At 48.1% G+C, this 17,341-nt stretch overlaps 1 protein-coding gene across 1 annotated transcript; it reads left to right on the top strand.

Moving 5' to 3' along the window:
• Positions 1-676: 676 nt before the first annotated feature.
• LOC147122887 (uncharacterized) lies at positions 677-6,476 on the top strand. The gene is made up of 2 exons (XM_085961802.1): positions 677-819; positions 916-6,476. Exon 2 carries the CDS (start codon positions 3,741-3,743, stop codon positions 5,952-5,954), a length of 2,214 nt encoding a protein of 737 aa, XP_085817928.1. The 5' UTR covers positions 677-819; positions 916-3,740; the 3' UTR covers positions 5,955-6,476.
• Positions 6,477-17,341: the final 10,865 nt, after the last annotated feature.

Raw genomic sequence — 17,341 nt, 5'->3', positions numbered from 1 at the left:
GGAAATGTTTACATGTGTACGCGTAAGTAAGTGTGCAGAGGCACGTGCGCACACAATATATAATGGCCCAGAAATTCGGGTCGGGGACTTCCCACGGGTGTAAGCCCCCGACCTGCACTTACCTTGTGCGCCGGCCGTTGAGCTGTTTGGTCCGCATGGTATTCCGATCCTGGGCCTCCTCCAACTGCTGGCACGCAGTGCTTGCGTATCCCAGGGGCGCAGTTAGTTTGATGCATCCCCTGGGATCACGTGGGCCATGGGCAGCCAATCGGAGCAGGGAATGCTCCATTCATAAGTCTTGACAGGAAGTGCTGTCAAGACTTATAAATACTACGGCCCCAAAATAGCAGTAAACCTTCAAATAAATTTTAAAAAACAAATCACATTTTTTAAATAAACTATAAATTACATTAAATAACTTTTAAACAATAATTTAAATTTTTGAATTTTTTAAAAAAATATTCTAACAGGGCTAAAAATAAACTTACCTTGCTTTAAAGTATTTAAAAATAATAAACCTGTGGAAAAAAATGTTTTAATTTGAATTAATTGACCACTTACCTTGTAAAAAGCAGGCCTTACGCCTGCTTTTTACATTTCTAAATTCTAAAGACTTACTGTTCTGCCTTATAATTACAGGTGTTACGTTTTGTTGCCGCCAGTAGGTGGCAGTAGATGGTAATGGCCAGTAAGGTCACTCAACAGGAACAGGAAGTAGTGTAGTGATAAGCAAACAAAGAGGTCACATCAGCAAGAAAGAGTGTGCTGCAAGTTAATCTGCTGTAATCTTACATTGTTATGCCTTCGAAAGCATTGCCTGTGAGTTGAATGGTTTCATTACATATTCATGTTTAGATGTTAGTTATATCTCATATATATGTAACAAGGTGCATTTCTTTCTTTTTTCTTTCTCAGTTTTACTCCAACCCAATACCACTGATTTGTATTGTTTCATTGACCTCATGCAAGTGTGGCATCATTAAACACCGGAGCTTGGACGCTACATCCTGACTCCCATGTCGTTATTGAAAGGAGTTTGGCTGGTTGTCTAACTGCGTACAGACACATACACGTAGGGAGGACGGTACAGTAAAAAGGCACGTCATCAGCTGGCGCAACAAGCAACATTCGCAGTGTAGCACGGTGTAGCCATGGACGGCAAGAGCTTCCAAGACGAGCAGAGATCTGTGACCAGCTCAAGAAGTACACGCTCATCTAGATCATCAACAGCCAGTGTAGCAGCAGCTAGAGCATGTGCTAAAGCTAAAGCGGCACAGGCTCGCGTGACCTTTGCTGAAAAGGAACTGGCTGTGAAGAAAGAGAAGGTCCGACTACAAGCAGAGGCTGCTACATTGGACGCCACGCTGGAGGCACTACACATTGAGAAAGAAGCATCTGCCGCTACTGCTGAGGCGGAGATATGGGAAGCGGCACTAGAAGCAGAGGTGGGAGAGCACTGCAGCATTGCTCGTCCTGCATCACCTCAAAGCACTGAGAGGCGGACAAGCGACTATGTCCAGGAGCAGGCTAGGATACGCACAGACATCTCCTCCTTCCCAAACTTTGAACCATTGCACGAGAACACGGAATCGCCATCACCAGCCCAACATGAGGTCACTCAGGTGAATCATTCATGCTACACTGATGACGACCCCTTGTTATTGATGACTTGTCACACGAAGGAGAGTTTGCAGCGCTCCCGAAGAAACCTGTGCCTCAATCCGCCGCTCCCAACCACTTGGAAGGTACTCATGCCAAAATTCCACACATCAAAAAAGAACCCTTTTCAAAGGCTAGAACAGCTCACCCGGCATGGCAGTCTCCCATGCAATCGCAGCCCTTCCGATGCGATCATACTCTGGCAACCCATGCACAGACTCCTAATATGACAGGCATTGCCCAGTATTTGGCACGTAGAGAACTTGTAATCATAGGTCTCACAAAATTTGACGACAAGCCAGAGAGTTTTAGAGCATGGCAGTCATCCTTCCTTAATGCCACTGGTGGCTTGAGCCGGAGTGCTAGTGGGGAGTTGGATTTATTGTCATCATGGCTGGGCAAAGGATCGTCAGAACATGCCCGTAGGATCCAGTTTGTGTACACAAATGACCCAAGCACAGCCCTTAGAATGGTCTGGGCAAGACTCAGGGAGTGTTACTGTGCTCCTGAGGTGATAGAGAAAGCCCTCTTCAGTAAGCTGGAAAACTTTCCTAAAATAGGTAACAGAGACTACCTTAAGCTTAGAGAACTTGGAGACCTTTTAATGGAGTTACTGGCAGCCAAAACAGATGGATACTTACCTGGGCTCTCCTATTTAGATACTGCTCGCGGCATCAACCCAATAGTGGAGAAGTTGCCCCACCCTCTCCAAGAAAAATGGATCAACGTAGGCTCAAAATTCAAAGAAGACAACCACATGTGGTTTCCCCCATTTTCCTTCTTTGTGAACTTTATCTGCAGAGAGGCCAGAATTAGAAATGATCCAAGCTTTGCCCTGTCCAGCTACTGTAGTGGACCCTCAAAGTATGAGAAGCCCATGTCAAAGTACGTAGGCACAAGAATGCCTATAGCTGTGCATAAGACGGATGTCACTGCAAAGACCGACATCAGCATCGATGCAGCAAAGAATGAAGACGATCCCGGAAAACACTGCCCCATCCATCATAAGCCTCATCCGCTCGCAAAATGTAGAGGCTTCAGAAACAAGACCATAGATGAACGCAGAGCCCACCTCAAAGATAATGGGATATGTTTTAGGTGTTGTGTCTCCGTTTCCCACACTGCAAGAGACTGTAGGATAGTGTTGAGATGCAGGGAGTGTGAGAGTGATCGCCACAGCACAGCTATGCACCCAGGTCCTACCCCCACAACGGAAAAGCCAACCATCAAAGACTCTGAGCCCGGAGACGAGAGAAAGGGAACCCTTACCACTGCACCAACGGTGAGCTCCATATGCACTGAGGTGTGTGGCCAAGGCCTCACAGGACGATCGTGTTCCAAAATATGTCTTGTAAGAGTCTACCCACAAGGACAGCGCGACCACTCAGTTAACATGACCAAAGTAACCGGTCACTCGCACGGTCAGACTTTTTTGACATATTTGGCGTCGAGAGTAGCCCAGCCCCTTACTGAGAACCTGTGCCGGACTCTTGGATGTGGCAGGAAGGAAAGCAGATGGGTTCTGTGCCGAGGCAGTGAGTGAAGGGGTGAGCATAGACTTACCGCCACTGATAGAGTGCAGTGAAATCCCGAACAACCGATCGGAGATACCAACGCCTGAGACAGCACTTCACCATGCCCACCTAAAGCCCATAGCATCACGCATCCCAGCATTGGATCCAAAGGCCCAGATTCTCCTCCTGCTCGGGAGAGATGTGGTGAGGGTGCATAAGGTGAGAGAGCAAGTTAACGGACCACACGATGCCCCCTTTGCCCAAAGACTCGACTTAGGCTGGGTGCTCGTGGGAGAAGTGGGCCTAGGCCAAGCTCACAAGCCCAACGTAAGCACCTTTAAGACCAACGTGCTAGAAAGCGGACGACCCTCTTTCCTCACTCCCTGCCCAAGTCACATCCACCTGAAAGAGAGAGCGAGCTACGGTGGGGAGCAACAAGGTGATTTCTCTCACACAGCATGGGGGTGCTCGGCTGACACCAGAGCTGTCGACAAACTGGGGCACACCGTGTTTAAAAAGACAAAAGATGACAACAAAGGTGCTCTCTCCTTCGAAGACGAAGCTTTCATGAATATTATGGAGAAAGAATTTCACAAAGATGAGGCGAACAGCTGGGTTGCGCCTCTCCCCTTCAAGGTACCCCGGCTTCTTCTGCCTAACAATCGCGATCAGGCACTGTCACGCCTCGCATCACTGCGGCGCACATTAGATAGAAAGCCCGAAATGAAGGAACAGTTCATTGCCTTCATGGAAAAGGTTTTCGAGAGTAACCATGCTGAATTAGCACCTCCACTCAAAGAAGGAGAAGAGTGCTGGTATCTCCCGATTTTTGGAGTTTATCACCCCCAGAAGCCTAGTCAAATAAGAGTAGTTTTCGACTCCAGCGCTCAGCACTGTGGCATCTCACTCAACAACGTTCTGCTCACGGGTCCGGACCTAAACAACACCCTCCTTGGCGTGCTGATTCGCTTTAGGAAAGAGCTCGTATCAGTAACCGCAGACATCCAACAGATGTTCTATTGCTTTGTGGTGAGAGAGGACCATAGGAACTATCTGAGGTTCTTCTGGTATCGCGACAACAACATGTCAAAGGACATCACTGAATACAGGATGCGGGTCCACATTTTTGGTAACAGCCCCTCCCCTGCAGTCTCCATCTATGGGCTCAGAAGTGCAGCCAAAGAGGGAGAACACGAGCATGGAACAAACACAAGACAGTTTGTGGAGAGACATTTTTATGTTGATGACGGCCTCATATCCTTACCTTCAGAAGCAGAAGCCATCAACCTGCTGAAGCGAACTCAAGCTTCATTAGCACAGTCCAACCTGAGGCTGCACAAAATTGCCTCAAACAGTGTAGCAATAATGAAGGCCTTCCCAGTTGAGGATCTCGCCAAGGGCATTAAAGACTTAGACCTCAGTGACGAAACCATGCCAGCCCAGCTAAGCCTTGGTTTACGTTGGGAAATTGAATCTGACACTTTCACCTTTGCAGTGCCTGTAGGTGACAAGCCATTTACACGCCGTGGAGTGCTGTCAACGGTCAACTCACTCTTTGACCCTCTCGGCATGGTGGCGCCCATGACTATTCAGGGAAGAGCCCTACTACGAGAACTCTGCACAGACAGGAGCGACTGGGACTCTCCACGCCCCGAAGGCAGGTTAACAGAATGGGAGACATGGAGAAATTCTCTCAAAAATCTAAAAAATCTTCATATCCCACGCACCTACTCACCAGACACACTCTCCAAATCCAAACGCACCGAGTTGTGTGTATTCTCAGATGCATCCGAGAAAGCTATTGGCGCGGTAGCCTACCTGAGATCCTTGGATGATGAGGGCCAAAGCAACGTGGGATTTGTCCTGGGAAAGGCGAAGTTGACACCCCAGCCAGAGCCCACCATACCACGCCTGGAGTTATGCGCTGCAGTATTAGCGGTGGAGATGGCGGATCTCATCCTGGATGAGATAGATTTCAAGCTTGATGCAGTGAAATTCTACTGTAACAGCAAAGTTGTGCTCGGTTACATCTCCAATGAGTCAAAGAGGTTCTTCATATATGTACACAACAGAGTTCAGCAAATAAGACAATCAACATGCCCTGACCAGTGGCACTATGTGCCCACAGAGCTGAATCCAGCTGACCTCGCCACCAGGTCAGTGCCTGCCTCCCAGCTCTCCAGCACAATGTGGTTTACCGGGCCAGCTTTCTTACACAAACCTGACCAAGCTGACCATACGGCACAAGAATCATTCAAGCTCGTCAGCCCAGAACTAGATGTGGAGGTCCGTCCTCATGTGATCAGCTTAATGACTCACACCCAAGAGAGCCTACTTACCTGTGAGCGCTTTGAGCGCTTTTCAACCTGGCGATCACTCGTTAGAGCCATAGCTTTCTTAATTCATGTGGCTCGCTCTCACAAGTCCGATCCTGGCAGCTCATCAAACAAATGCAGAGGTTGGCACTGGTGCAGGAAGCCTCGTTCCCCAGATGAGTTGGCTGCAGCTGAGAACATTATCATCAGGTCAGTTCAAGTCCAGGCGTACTCTGAGGAATACAGAGCACTTGCTGAAAAAAGAACCATTACCAAGACCAGTTCACTGTGGAAACTGAATCCAGTTTTGGATGACGGCCTCATCAGAATTGGAGGACGGCTGACGCATGCAGAACTGAGCTTGCAAGAAAAGAGTCCTGTTGTCCTGCCACATCAAAGCCACTGTTCAAGGGACGGTCAAAAAGTTCTTCAGACCCATCTCAGAGGTCGTACTCCTCTTACCTAAGGAGGACTGAGTGTTATTGATTCCACAGTTCTGTATGTTTTATAAGTAGTGGCATCTAATAGACGCCAGGCGGGGAGTGTTCTGCCTTATAATTGCAGGTGTTACGTTTTGTTACCGCCAGTAGGTGGCAGTAGATGGTAATGGCCAGTAGGGTCACTCAACAGGAACAGGAAGTAGTATACTAATAAGCAAACAAAGAGGTCACATCAGCATGAAGTGTGCTGCAAGTTAATCTGCTGTAATCTTACATTGTTACGCCTTCGAAAGCATTGCCTGTGAGTTGAATGGTTTCATTACATATTCATGTTTAGATGTTAGTTATATCTCATATATGTAACAAGGTGCACTTCTTTCTTTTTTCTTTCTCAGTTTTACTCCAACCCAATACCACTGATTTGTATTGTTTCATTGACCTCATGCAAGTGTGGCATCATTAAACACCGGAGCTTGGACGCTACATCCTGACTCCCATGTCGTTATTGAAAGGAGTTTGGCTGGCTGTCTAACTGCGTACAGACACATACACGTAGGGAGGACGGTACACTTACCCTCACGGAAAAACCTGTAAAAAAAACGTAAGTTCAAAGCGCACGCGCAGCCTCTCCCGCGCACGCGTTCGACCTCTGAACCCCTGCTTTCAGAGGAACGGAAGTGCCGGTTTCCCGCGCATGCGCAGTGCATGCAGGAAACCGGCACTTCCATGAGGCCTACGGGTGAGTACCCCGTGCGTACTCACCCGTGGAGACCCGAATTTCTGGGCCAATGGCCTGGATTTTGCAGTGGGTAGCCGTCATACCGCCTTTGAAATACACCGCCAATTTCGGGATTTCCGCATGCGCTGGCGAATGCGCTGAATCCCGAACTTGCGATCTATCAAAGTACGCCCTGACTCACAATTGCTGGCACAGAGTTGGGCTATTTGCCCACCAACTGCCCAGCAATTACAGATGAAACTCTTATGGTTACTGAAAGCAAGCATAGGAACCTGTTTCACATCGTAAAAGAAGATCTGCAGTTGAAAAATCACCACTTTGCAATTCCCCGATACCAAGACAAACACAGGACAGCACCGTTTACAATCTTATCAATCGATTTTGATTGGAAATGCATTGGAAAAAGATTAGTCTGCCCTTAAATGTTTTTTTAACAATGCTACAAAGCAATTTTAGGAGAAAAGAAACTGAGAAAGTATCTGTCACTTGAAATAAAAAAGTTTCATGATTGTTGGTGGGGAAAATGTGGCAAACAGACTACAAAAGGAAAATACTGCGGATGCTGGAAATCTGAAATAGAAACAGAAAATGCTGGAAATACTCAGCAGGTCAGGCAGCATCTGTGGAGAGAGAAACAGAGTTAACGTTTCAGGTCGCTAACCTTTCATCAGAACTGGTAAAAGTTAGAGATGTAACAAATTTTAAGCAAGTGCAGGGGCAGGGAAAGGGGGGAGGGGAGGAAAGAACCCGCTGTCAACCCGCCGCCACGTGACTTTCCCAGATGTCGGGTCTGTCAGGGCTGAACAGACCCGACACGCAGTGGCGGGAGAGGCAATTCAGTTCATTATGACCTTGTTAACAGCCCATTAAAAAGTATTTTGAGCTCACATTATTTTACGAAATTGCCCACGGGGTCCACGCTGCTCAGGGATCATGTCAGGTAAGGAGGTCGGGCATTGTATGACCATGGGACCATCTCATTACTTGACTGCTGCAAATGTGCTATAAAAGCTCCCATCTCAGAGCTGCTCACTTTCCAAGCTCAGAAGCTGTTGCTTACTGCATTTTGAAGACAGATTGAGCTTTATGCAGGTTGCAAGTGTTTGTAGCAAACTCTCCATCCAGTGTCACCTCATTGAAACAACCTCTCTCAGCATTGACAGATCGCTTCTGTCATCTCAACCTCACCTACCATCTATTACATCAGCATCACTGCCCTTGAAACTTTCTCACCTTGGTCCTCAGAATTCCACCACGATCAGCCCCAACATCAGCAGCACCAACAAGAACACCGACCTTCTTCGCAATCAACTGATGCTGCACAGGACAGAGGGCATCAGCACCCGACCACATTGCTGCCTGGGAGACCATGGATGGCCTCACCATGGCCAGATTTACAGTGTGACGCTGTACACCCTGGCTGCCACATGATGCGCCAGGTTGGCACCACACCATAAAGCATCCCTACAATGTCCAAGCCATTGCTTTCACACTCATCACCATTGCGGCGGGTACTGTTATGTCTCACCATTCACTGCAACTCACAAAGCCACTTTCAAACATGCACACAAATCTGTCCAAGAATGCAAAGTGTTGACAATAACAGTTTCAATGTTTGACAGCACATTAACAGAAACGTTATATGAACATTGGATAAAACACCCAAGTGCCTACCCTTGTGTGTTATTAGTTGGTATGATTGCACTAGGATGAGGGTGAGTGTGAGGGGTGGCTAGTGAGATGGGCATGTGATAATGTAGATAGAGAGAGAGGGATGGGTGGAGGGAGTGCTACACTGTCAGAGGTGTCGTCTTCAGATGAAACGCTAAACCGAGGCTCCGCCTGACCTCTCAGGTGGACATAAAAGATCCTAGGGCACTATTTCAATGAAGAACAGGGAGTTTTCACTTGTGTCCTGGCCAAGTATTTGTCCCAAATCTACACTTTCACTGATACTCTATCCTTACTTTAGTCCATCACTCACTGATGAGGGTAAAAACACAGACCCGCTGAAAATCTGTCCCCGCACAGTAATAATCTAGGAGGATGAGGGTTTTATCCCTTCATCCAAATAATACAGATTTTCACACCTTGCAGATTAATCGCCGACTCTGCACTTCTGGCAAGCCCTCGCAGGCAGCATGAAGCTATTAGAAAATCGTGGTGCACCAGCCCGATACTCCGCAAATTAACTTAGCCGGTGAGGGCGAGGTCCAGGCAGTGGCGCAGGGTCTGGGAAATTCCCGCTCGATAAGACCAATTATCACCAATAGATACCCTCAGGCCCATGGAAAATCCCGCTTGATAACTCCAATAAGCACCGATAAATACCTGCAGAGTCTGGGAAAATCCTGACCATTAATATCTGCATATCTGATCTTTGCCATCGCCCAGTACCTCAGTAACTCTGAGAAAATGGTTTGATTTTCGGTCCCCAGCTTCTGTTTATAAACAGTAAATTCTATGAATATCAGTAAACAATGAACTGAACCATATAGTGATAGAATAAGGTCACAAATGGTTACACATTGATTTAAGAATAATGTCCTGTGTAAGATGTTGGAAACTGCTGAATTGATGGCGTATCAGGACTATATAATTGTTCCATTTTTCTATTGGTCCTGAATGTGTTTCTCTACATGTATTTAATGCTCTGCTCTGTATCTCTGTGGAGGGATTCCTCAGCTTCGGTGACTTGTGCTTGACACGAGATGGGAGGCCACTGCTATATAGATCCGATACTTTGTAGAAATACTTGAGATGCAATCTGATAATGGGTTTACTTGTTGATCATTTAAAGCATCTCTATATTCACAACCTGTGTGATTTCTGTGATGAGTGTATAATGTATAGTGTATAAGGTTGGGATCTATAACGAAGTTCCTTACAATTATTCCTGTCTGACAGCAGTGCTGAATGACCACACAGATTCCAGTTAATGTTGGATGAATGTAACACACCGGGGATAGAAAGGGTTAGTCAGGATTGCTGCAGCTAAGCTGAAGTAAATTCATGAAGTTTGTTAGTATAGTAATGAACTAGAAGGGAAATGAGGATACATTTTTTGATGCAGCGAGTTGTTAAGATCTGGAATGCACTGCCTGAAGGATGATGGAAGCAGATTCAATAGTAACTTTCAAAAGGGGATTGGATGAATACTTGAAGGGGGAAAAAATTACAGGGCTATGGGGACAGAGCGGGGGAGTAGGACTAATTGGGTAGCTCTTTCAAAGAGCTGGCACAGGCATGATACACCGAATAGCCTCCTTCTGTGCTATAAGATTCTTAAGCCGGAATTTTAATCTGGAGGCGGATTAGCTAGAAAGTGGTCAGGAAACCTGGGAGGACGAGTTTCCCGCAGGCCCTGCCGAATTTAACGGCAGGGCCTGATTAGCATTTAAAAGCTCTGATTCCTACCCACAGCCAGCCAGATGGAGAGGTTGGCTGGCTGCGGGCAGGTAGGCCTGCGGTACTAGGCCGCATAGAGGAGAGATCGGTTGGGGGGGTCAGGAACCGGAGAAGCATTGGGGGCCAGAGGAGCCTCTTTCGGGAAGGGGGAGCAGGTGGTCGGGACGCTGGAGCCGGTGAAGCATCGGCAAGGGGGGGGGGCACAGGGGGTTAAGTGGTCGGGACTCGGGAGCCGGAGAAGCATCGACGAGGTGAGTGGGGAGGCGCAGGGGGTTAAGTGGTCAGGACTCGGGGGCCGGAGGAACATCAGGGCTGGAGAGGGGAGGCCGGGAAGGTGATTAGGGGCTGGAGGAGGGAGATTAGAGGCCTCGGGAGATGGTGGGGGTGGGGAAGATCGGAGGCCTTTTGGGGGGGATCGGAGGCCTGGGGGTAGATCGGAGGCTTCGGTGGGGGGGAAAGGCACTTGCCTCCTGGTTCCAGTGGTCCTCACCTTCCTTTAGCTGGCGGATTCCCCAAGGCCCGAGGAAACCCGACCAGCCAGAGGTAAGTTTGTAATGGTGGACCACCATGAGGCACGCCAGCCTCGTTATAATATTTAAATTGGCGACCTGCCTCCTGGGAACAGGTTGGCTGACCACCCCTCGTCCTGCCTCCGTTAAAACCGGAAGTGGGTGGGTTGGAGGCAGGTTCTGGTCGGGATTCAATTTTTTAACACTTCAACTTCCCACCCACCCCAACCCACCCGTTTTTTGGGGTTAAAATTCTCCCCTATGATTCTATGAACATCACTAAAAAAAATTATTGCATTGCTGTTTGTGGGAGCTTGCTGTGCTCAAATTGGCTCCTGTGTTTCCTGCATTACAACAGTGGCTACGCTTCAAAAGTACTCCATTGGGCGTAAAGTGTTTTGGGACATCCTAAGGTCATGAAGGGAGCTATATAAATGCAAGTATTTCTTTTTTCTTTTATAAAATGTCACACAAAAGAATGGAAGTCACTTGTGAAAACAATTCAGACTAACCACAAAATTTTCTGATCCTACACCCTCTCCATCACAAAGATGACTACTTCCACCTTCATAAGATCAATCATCTCCACCCCTACTTCAGCCCAATCGCCACTGAAAACCTCATCCTCAATTACAAGTCAGAAGGATTCTTTGCCTTCCATTCTCCACACTCCATAACCACCAGCTTTTGAAAATCTTTGCTGCTCATAACCGATCTTGCACCAAGTCCTAGTTGCCCATCATGTGTATGGTAGCATAGTGGTTATGGTCCTGGCAGTAGCAACTCAGGGGGAGGAATTCGGTTGTTTAGCGCCTCTGGGGGCGCTAATGGGATGCTAATGAATTACCGCCCGGGCGCAGCGATGTTAGTGCCGCCGGCGAAATTCACCTGGCGGTTTGCAGTGGCGCTAAATACTACTGCCACGATCTCCTGCGCCTGGAGATCGTGACATCATCCAGCCGCGTAGCGCCTCGGACCGGAAATTAATTTTCGCCCCTGCCTCAGTGCCTGCCATTAGGAACGACAGGTAGAGGAGGACGGTTTGCAGTCGGCTGGGAGCTGCAGGAACGCTATTTAAAGGCGTGCACTTCCGGGGTTTTTTTTGTCGGCAAACAGTGCTGCCTTGTCACTTTGACAAGCAGACAGGCATTTTGACCAATTTGAGGTTTTCCTGCTTGAAGGAGTTTCGCTCCTGATAAAGATTTATCAGGTTCATTTGACTTACATTTGATACTGCAAAATTTTCAACACTTAATGGGGGGCTGTACTGGCACGGGACCTCGCCGTCCAGCTTCACCGTTGGAGGCAGCTGAGGCAGAGAGAAAGATTGGAAAACGTGGCCAGAGGGAGAAGGGCCAACAGGGCTCTCCACAGGAGACCTTACCCTCCCAGGGTATTCCGGGAGCAGTTCTTCTACATTCATCTGTCAGAGGAGCAGTGCCTTAGAAGGCTCCGCTTCAGCAAGGAGGTGGTCACAGTGCTTTGCCACGTCCTGCAACCAGAGCTCCAGCCTCAGCTCAGGACCAGGACGCCTCTGTCAGTGGCAGTGAAGATCACAGTCACTCTCAATTTCTACGCCAGCGGCTCCTTCCAAGCTTCAACAGGGGATATTGCAAACATTTCACAGTTCGCCGTCCATTGCTGCATCCAGGAGGTCACAGATGTACAGAAGGAGAAGGGAGTACATCTCATTCCCCATGACCAAAGACAAACAGCATGAACGCTCGTGGCTTTGCAAGGATAGCGGGCTTCCCCATGGTTCAGAGCACCATTAACTGCACCCACGTGGCATTGCGGGCATCTCATCACAATGCAGAGGTGTTCCGCAACCGCAAAGGCTACCACTCTCTGAATGTGCAGTTGGTGTGCAACCACAGACAGCGCATCCTCGCTGTCAATGCCCGCTATCCTCGCAGCAGCCACGATGCATTCATCCTGCGACAGACTGGTGTCCCAGCACTGTTCCAACCACCACAATTGGCTGCTCGGAGACAAGGGTTATCCACTTGTCACCTAGCTGATGACACCCCTCCGCAATCCCAACACTCCTGCTCAGCACACATACAACGAGAGCCACAGTGCTACCAGGAACCTGACCGAACAGACTATTGCCGTACTAAAGCAACGGTTCCGCTGCCTTGACCGCTCTGCAGTATTCACCTGATCGAGTCTCTGTTTTCATTGTGTGCTGCATGCTGCACAACTTGGCCATTCTGAGGGCCCAGCCATTGCCACCAGGGATTGCAGGTCCACCTCAGGAGAAGGAAGAGGGACAGGAGGAGGAGGAGGCGGAGGAGGAGGATGAAGAGGTGGAGGAGCAGCACCAACATAGGAGGGAGCAACTCAATGTTGCTTCTGAAAGGACCGTTCATGAACGCCTCATTACACAGCGCTTCCAATAAATGAGCTAGCACATGGCCTTTGCACAGAACAACCACATCATTACAGCCAGCTCGCAGCCCCTATGACCGGGCTCAAATGAGAAACATCACAAAATTTGCTATGTCGAAATAAACAGTTATTATTCTGCACAACTCTCTCTCATCAAACACAACCAATAATAAACAAACACAATTTATCAACAAACACAACTGGTTTTTAGCAAATGGAACTATTTCTTACCAAATATTGACAAACACATCAACTTTTGTACACACACTCCCCCCATTTGCTATTAACATTTTATTTACTGGGCCTTCCTCAATGATTTCCCTCCCCTTTGCAATTCCCCACTCCCAACCCTATTGCTCCTCCGTATTGTGGCCCCAGTGGGTGCAGCAAGGCTGGTGGAAGGCTGATGAGTCTGGGAACCAGAGACTGCAGATGGCTTTGCAGGACACCCTCAACCAGCTCTGGGCCTGTAAGGCCCGGCTGCAGACTGCACCAACTCAGCATGGGCAGCAGCAGTCTGGGATGGCTGGGTTACAGGCTGCGGCAAGTGCAATGGCGGAGTAGCAGTGGTGGGAGCAGGAATACTGTCATCCTGAGAGAGGACAGCACCTTCCTGCTTGACCAACACACTGCCACTCCCCTGGGGCAGTACCTCAGCATCCAGAGCAATCTGCTCGAGCACAGATTGCTGGCCTGCTGCGGCACTGTGAGATTCCCAGTGGGCAGTGGGTGACCGAGCGACGATAGCAGCAGTCAGCGCTTGCGTGGCATCAATCTGAGACTGCATGAGAGCATTCTGAGATTGGATGCTGTAAAGTCTGTGTGTTCTAGTTGTAATTAATAACACACAGGCTACAAGCTTAAAGTTCAACAGGTCTTTACTGGTTGGAGGTCAGGACGATCTGCAATACATCTTACTACACAGTGCTTATATACCGGTGGTCACCACCAGTATTGCGTATACAGCAGCCAGAGAAAGTAGTACATCTCTTAAGGTGGAACAGGCTTAAGTTCTCTTAAGGTGGAACAGGTTACATACACCACAATCCTCCCTTTTTAGCTTAATAGCCATATCCCCATTTAACATAACATCATAACATATATACATATATAACTTCAGGTATAAACAGTTCAAAGGTTCAGTCTCTCAGGAGGCCTTCTGATTCGGTCTGGATAACGCCTTTCAGTGGTCTCTGATTCTTGTTGCTGAGGTGACTCTGCTTGTTGGTTCCCTATGTATTGGACGCCATCATCAGGTACAGTCCCTGCCGAGGTAGATCCTTCAGGTTCATTAACGTCTTCCACAGTTGTCTCTGTCGCAACCATGGGTTCGACTCTTGCTCTTGATTCTACCAATTGATCCGCATGATGCCTTATCACATTGTTACCAATATCTACTGTGTACATCAGAGGTCCTTGTCTGGCCCGAATTGTTCCGGGCTGCCATTTTTCGTTTCCATAGCCCCTTGCCAACACTGGTTGTCCTACTTCGAAACTTCGCGTGGACTTGTTATTAATATGCCGGAACTGTTTGTTTTCCACTTCCCTCCGCACATTTGGTTTTAACAAGTCCAACCTGGACCGCAACCTCCTGTTATAAAACATCATGGCAGGACTTTGGTTAGTCACTGCATGAGCGGCGTTTCGATACGCCATTAGGAAATTGTCCATCTTGTGCTGTAGCGGAATCTGATCATCGTTCATGGCCTTTATTGCCTTTTTGAATGTTTGGACAAATCTCTCGGCCAACCCGTTTGTCGCCGCGTGATATGGGGCAGAGGTATAATGTTTCACCCCATTCTTCTTTAAGAATTTTTGGAATTCTTCCGACACGAACTGTGGTCCGTTGTCCGAACAGATCTGTTCTGGCAATCCGTTCCTTGCGAATATTGTTCTTAACACCGCAATTGTCTTTTCTGAAGTAGTGGTATTCATCTTGATCACTTCTGGCCATTTGGAATGTGCGTCCACCGCAATTAGGAACATGGAGTCCATGAATGGACCAGCAAAGTCAATATGTACGCGTTGCCATGGGGCTGAAGGCCATTCCCATGGATGTAGTGGTGCGATCGGAGGTGCATTTTGCACTTTCTGGCACCCAGCGCAGCTTTTCGTCAACTCCTCTATCTGTTGGTCAATACCTGGCCACCATACATAAGCCCTAGCAAGACTTTTCATCTTAACTCCCCCCAGATGACCTTCATGCAGTTCTTTTAGAACTCTTTCCCTTAACTTGGGAGGAATAATCACTCTTGTCCCGTACATCAAAGTACCATGGCAGACGGACAGCTGGTCTCGCCTTGCCGAGAATGCCGGTAACAGAGGATCACCACGTGTTGGCCATCCTTTCACTGTCACCTCGTAGACTCTGGACAGTGTCGGGTCGTTCCTGGTTTCCCTTTCAATACTTGCATTGGTGACTGGTAAACACTCGATGATGGTCGAATGGAATAACTCAACAGGGTCAACTTTCGTCGTTTCTTCTTCAGGTAGTGGCAGGCGCGACAGCCCATTAGCATTGCCATGCTGCTTCGTACCTTTGAATTCTATTTGATATTGATGTGCCCCTAGGAAAAGGGACCATCTCTGGAGACGCTGTGCTGTCATCACTGAAACACCCTTCTTAGGGTTAAAAATGGATACCAACGGCTGATGGTCTGTCAGAAGTGTGAATTTTTGGCCCTGCAGGTAATGATTAAACTTCTTCACTCCCCATACAAGGCTGAGAGCCTCCCTATCGATCTGTGCACAGTTGCACTCAGCGGAGGTCAATGATCTGGATGCAAACGCGACTGGCCTTTCCGTGCCATTTGGCAACTTGTGTGAGAGTACTGCCCCAATACCATATGGAGAAGCATCACAAGCCAACCGAATAGGCAGTGTCGGGTTGAAGTGAGCCAACACTTCCTCTGAGGTGATCAATTCTTTGCTTTTGCGAAATGCCTTCTTACAGTTTTCGCTCCATTCCCATGGTACCCCCTTCTGTAAAAGAGCGTTTTGCGGGTGCAGTACCGTGGATAGATTTGGTATAAATTTATGGTAATAGTTAATCAATCCTAGAAACGACCTCAATTGAGAGACATTATCCGGAGCGGGAGCCTTTACAACTGCCTCTATCTTGTCAGGAGACTTATGAAGCCCCTCCCGGTCAATGACATGACCACAGTACGAGATCCGCTTCTGGAAGAACTCGCATTTCTGCCGATTAACTCTAAGTCCATACTCTTTCAGTCTGTTGAGCACCAGTTCCAAGTTTGCGAGGTGTTCTTCATCACCATCACCTGTAATCAGAATATCGTCCAGGTAACATTGTGTGCCTGGAATTCCCTGTAATACCTGCTCCATGGCCCTCTGCCAAATTGCTGGAGCCGATGCCACTCCAAAAACCAGTCTATTGTACCGGTACAAACCTCGATGCATGTTGATCGTGAGGTATTGGCATTACTCTTCTTCAACCTCCATCTGCAAGTACGCCTGCGCCAGGTCTATCTTGGTGAAGTGTTTCCCTCCAGACAACGAAGCAAAAATATCCTCAATCCGCGGAAGCGGATACTGCACCGTGTGAAGCACCGGATTAACGGTGATTTTGAAATCTCCACAGATGCGAACCTTCCCTGGTTCTCCTGGCTTGTTGCTCGAAGGACGTTTCATAACGGGAACAATGGGTGTAGCCCACTCACTCCAATCTACCTTAGACAGTACACCTGAACGTTCTAGCGCTTCCAGTTCCACTTCAACAGTAGGTCGTATTGCATAGGGTACCGGTCTGGCTTTAAAAAATTTTGGTTGTGCATGTTCATCAATCTTGATGTTTGCCGTAATTCCTCTCAGTGTTCCCAGTCCCTGCTGGAACACCTCTTTAGCATCATCCAATATTCTGGACAATCGTTTAGGTTTGACATCTGTTTCCCCGGAATCTACCGTTAGTGCCTTCAAGGAGTGCCAGTCCATATTCATTTTTCTAATCCACTCCCGTCCCAGTAGTGGTGGACCTCCTTCAGGTAGCACATATAAGTCCATTACTTGGCTTTCTTCGCTCTTGTGGACCACTTTTACCTCTATCTTTCCGACGGGGTACACTCTTTGCCCCGTGTAGGTTTTCAATATAATCTCCGTATCCCGTAGGGGAATATGTTGGAATAACCTTTTGTAATCTTTCTTGTTCATGACCGTCAATGCCGATCCAGTGTCCAATTCCATCTTTACTTGGACTCCTGCTATCTGAAGGGTGACCCAAATTGTCTGGAGATCTGCATCCTTACCAACGTTGTGTACTCTTAAGCTACCCAGTTCATTACTGCTAGCGTCTGAATCTGACTTCTGTTCGGTCGAACTGGTCTTTGTCACCTTGTGTACCTTTATGTAT

Source organism: Somniosus microcephalus, chromosome 2 (assembly GCF_052327205.1).
Source record: "Somniosus microcephalus isolate GS21.2 chromosome 2, FLI_Smic_1.0, whole genome shotgun sequence".
In the NCBI taxonomy this organism is placed as follows: domain Eukaryota; kingdom Metazoa; phylum Chordata; class Chondrichthyes; order Squaliformes; family Somniosidae; genus Somniosus; species Somniosus microcephalus.
The sequence above is the reverse complement of the archived record's forward strand: the minus strand, read 5'-3'. Positions and strand labels throughout refer to the sequence as shown.

What these genes read in the sequence shown, in the direction of transcription:
- LOC147122887 (XM_085961802.1), top strand. Translation starts at nt 3,741, where the DNA reads ATGAATATTATGGAGAAAGAATTTCACAAAGATGAGGCGAACAGCTGG.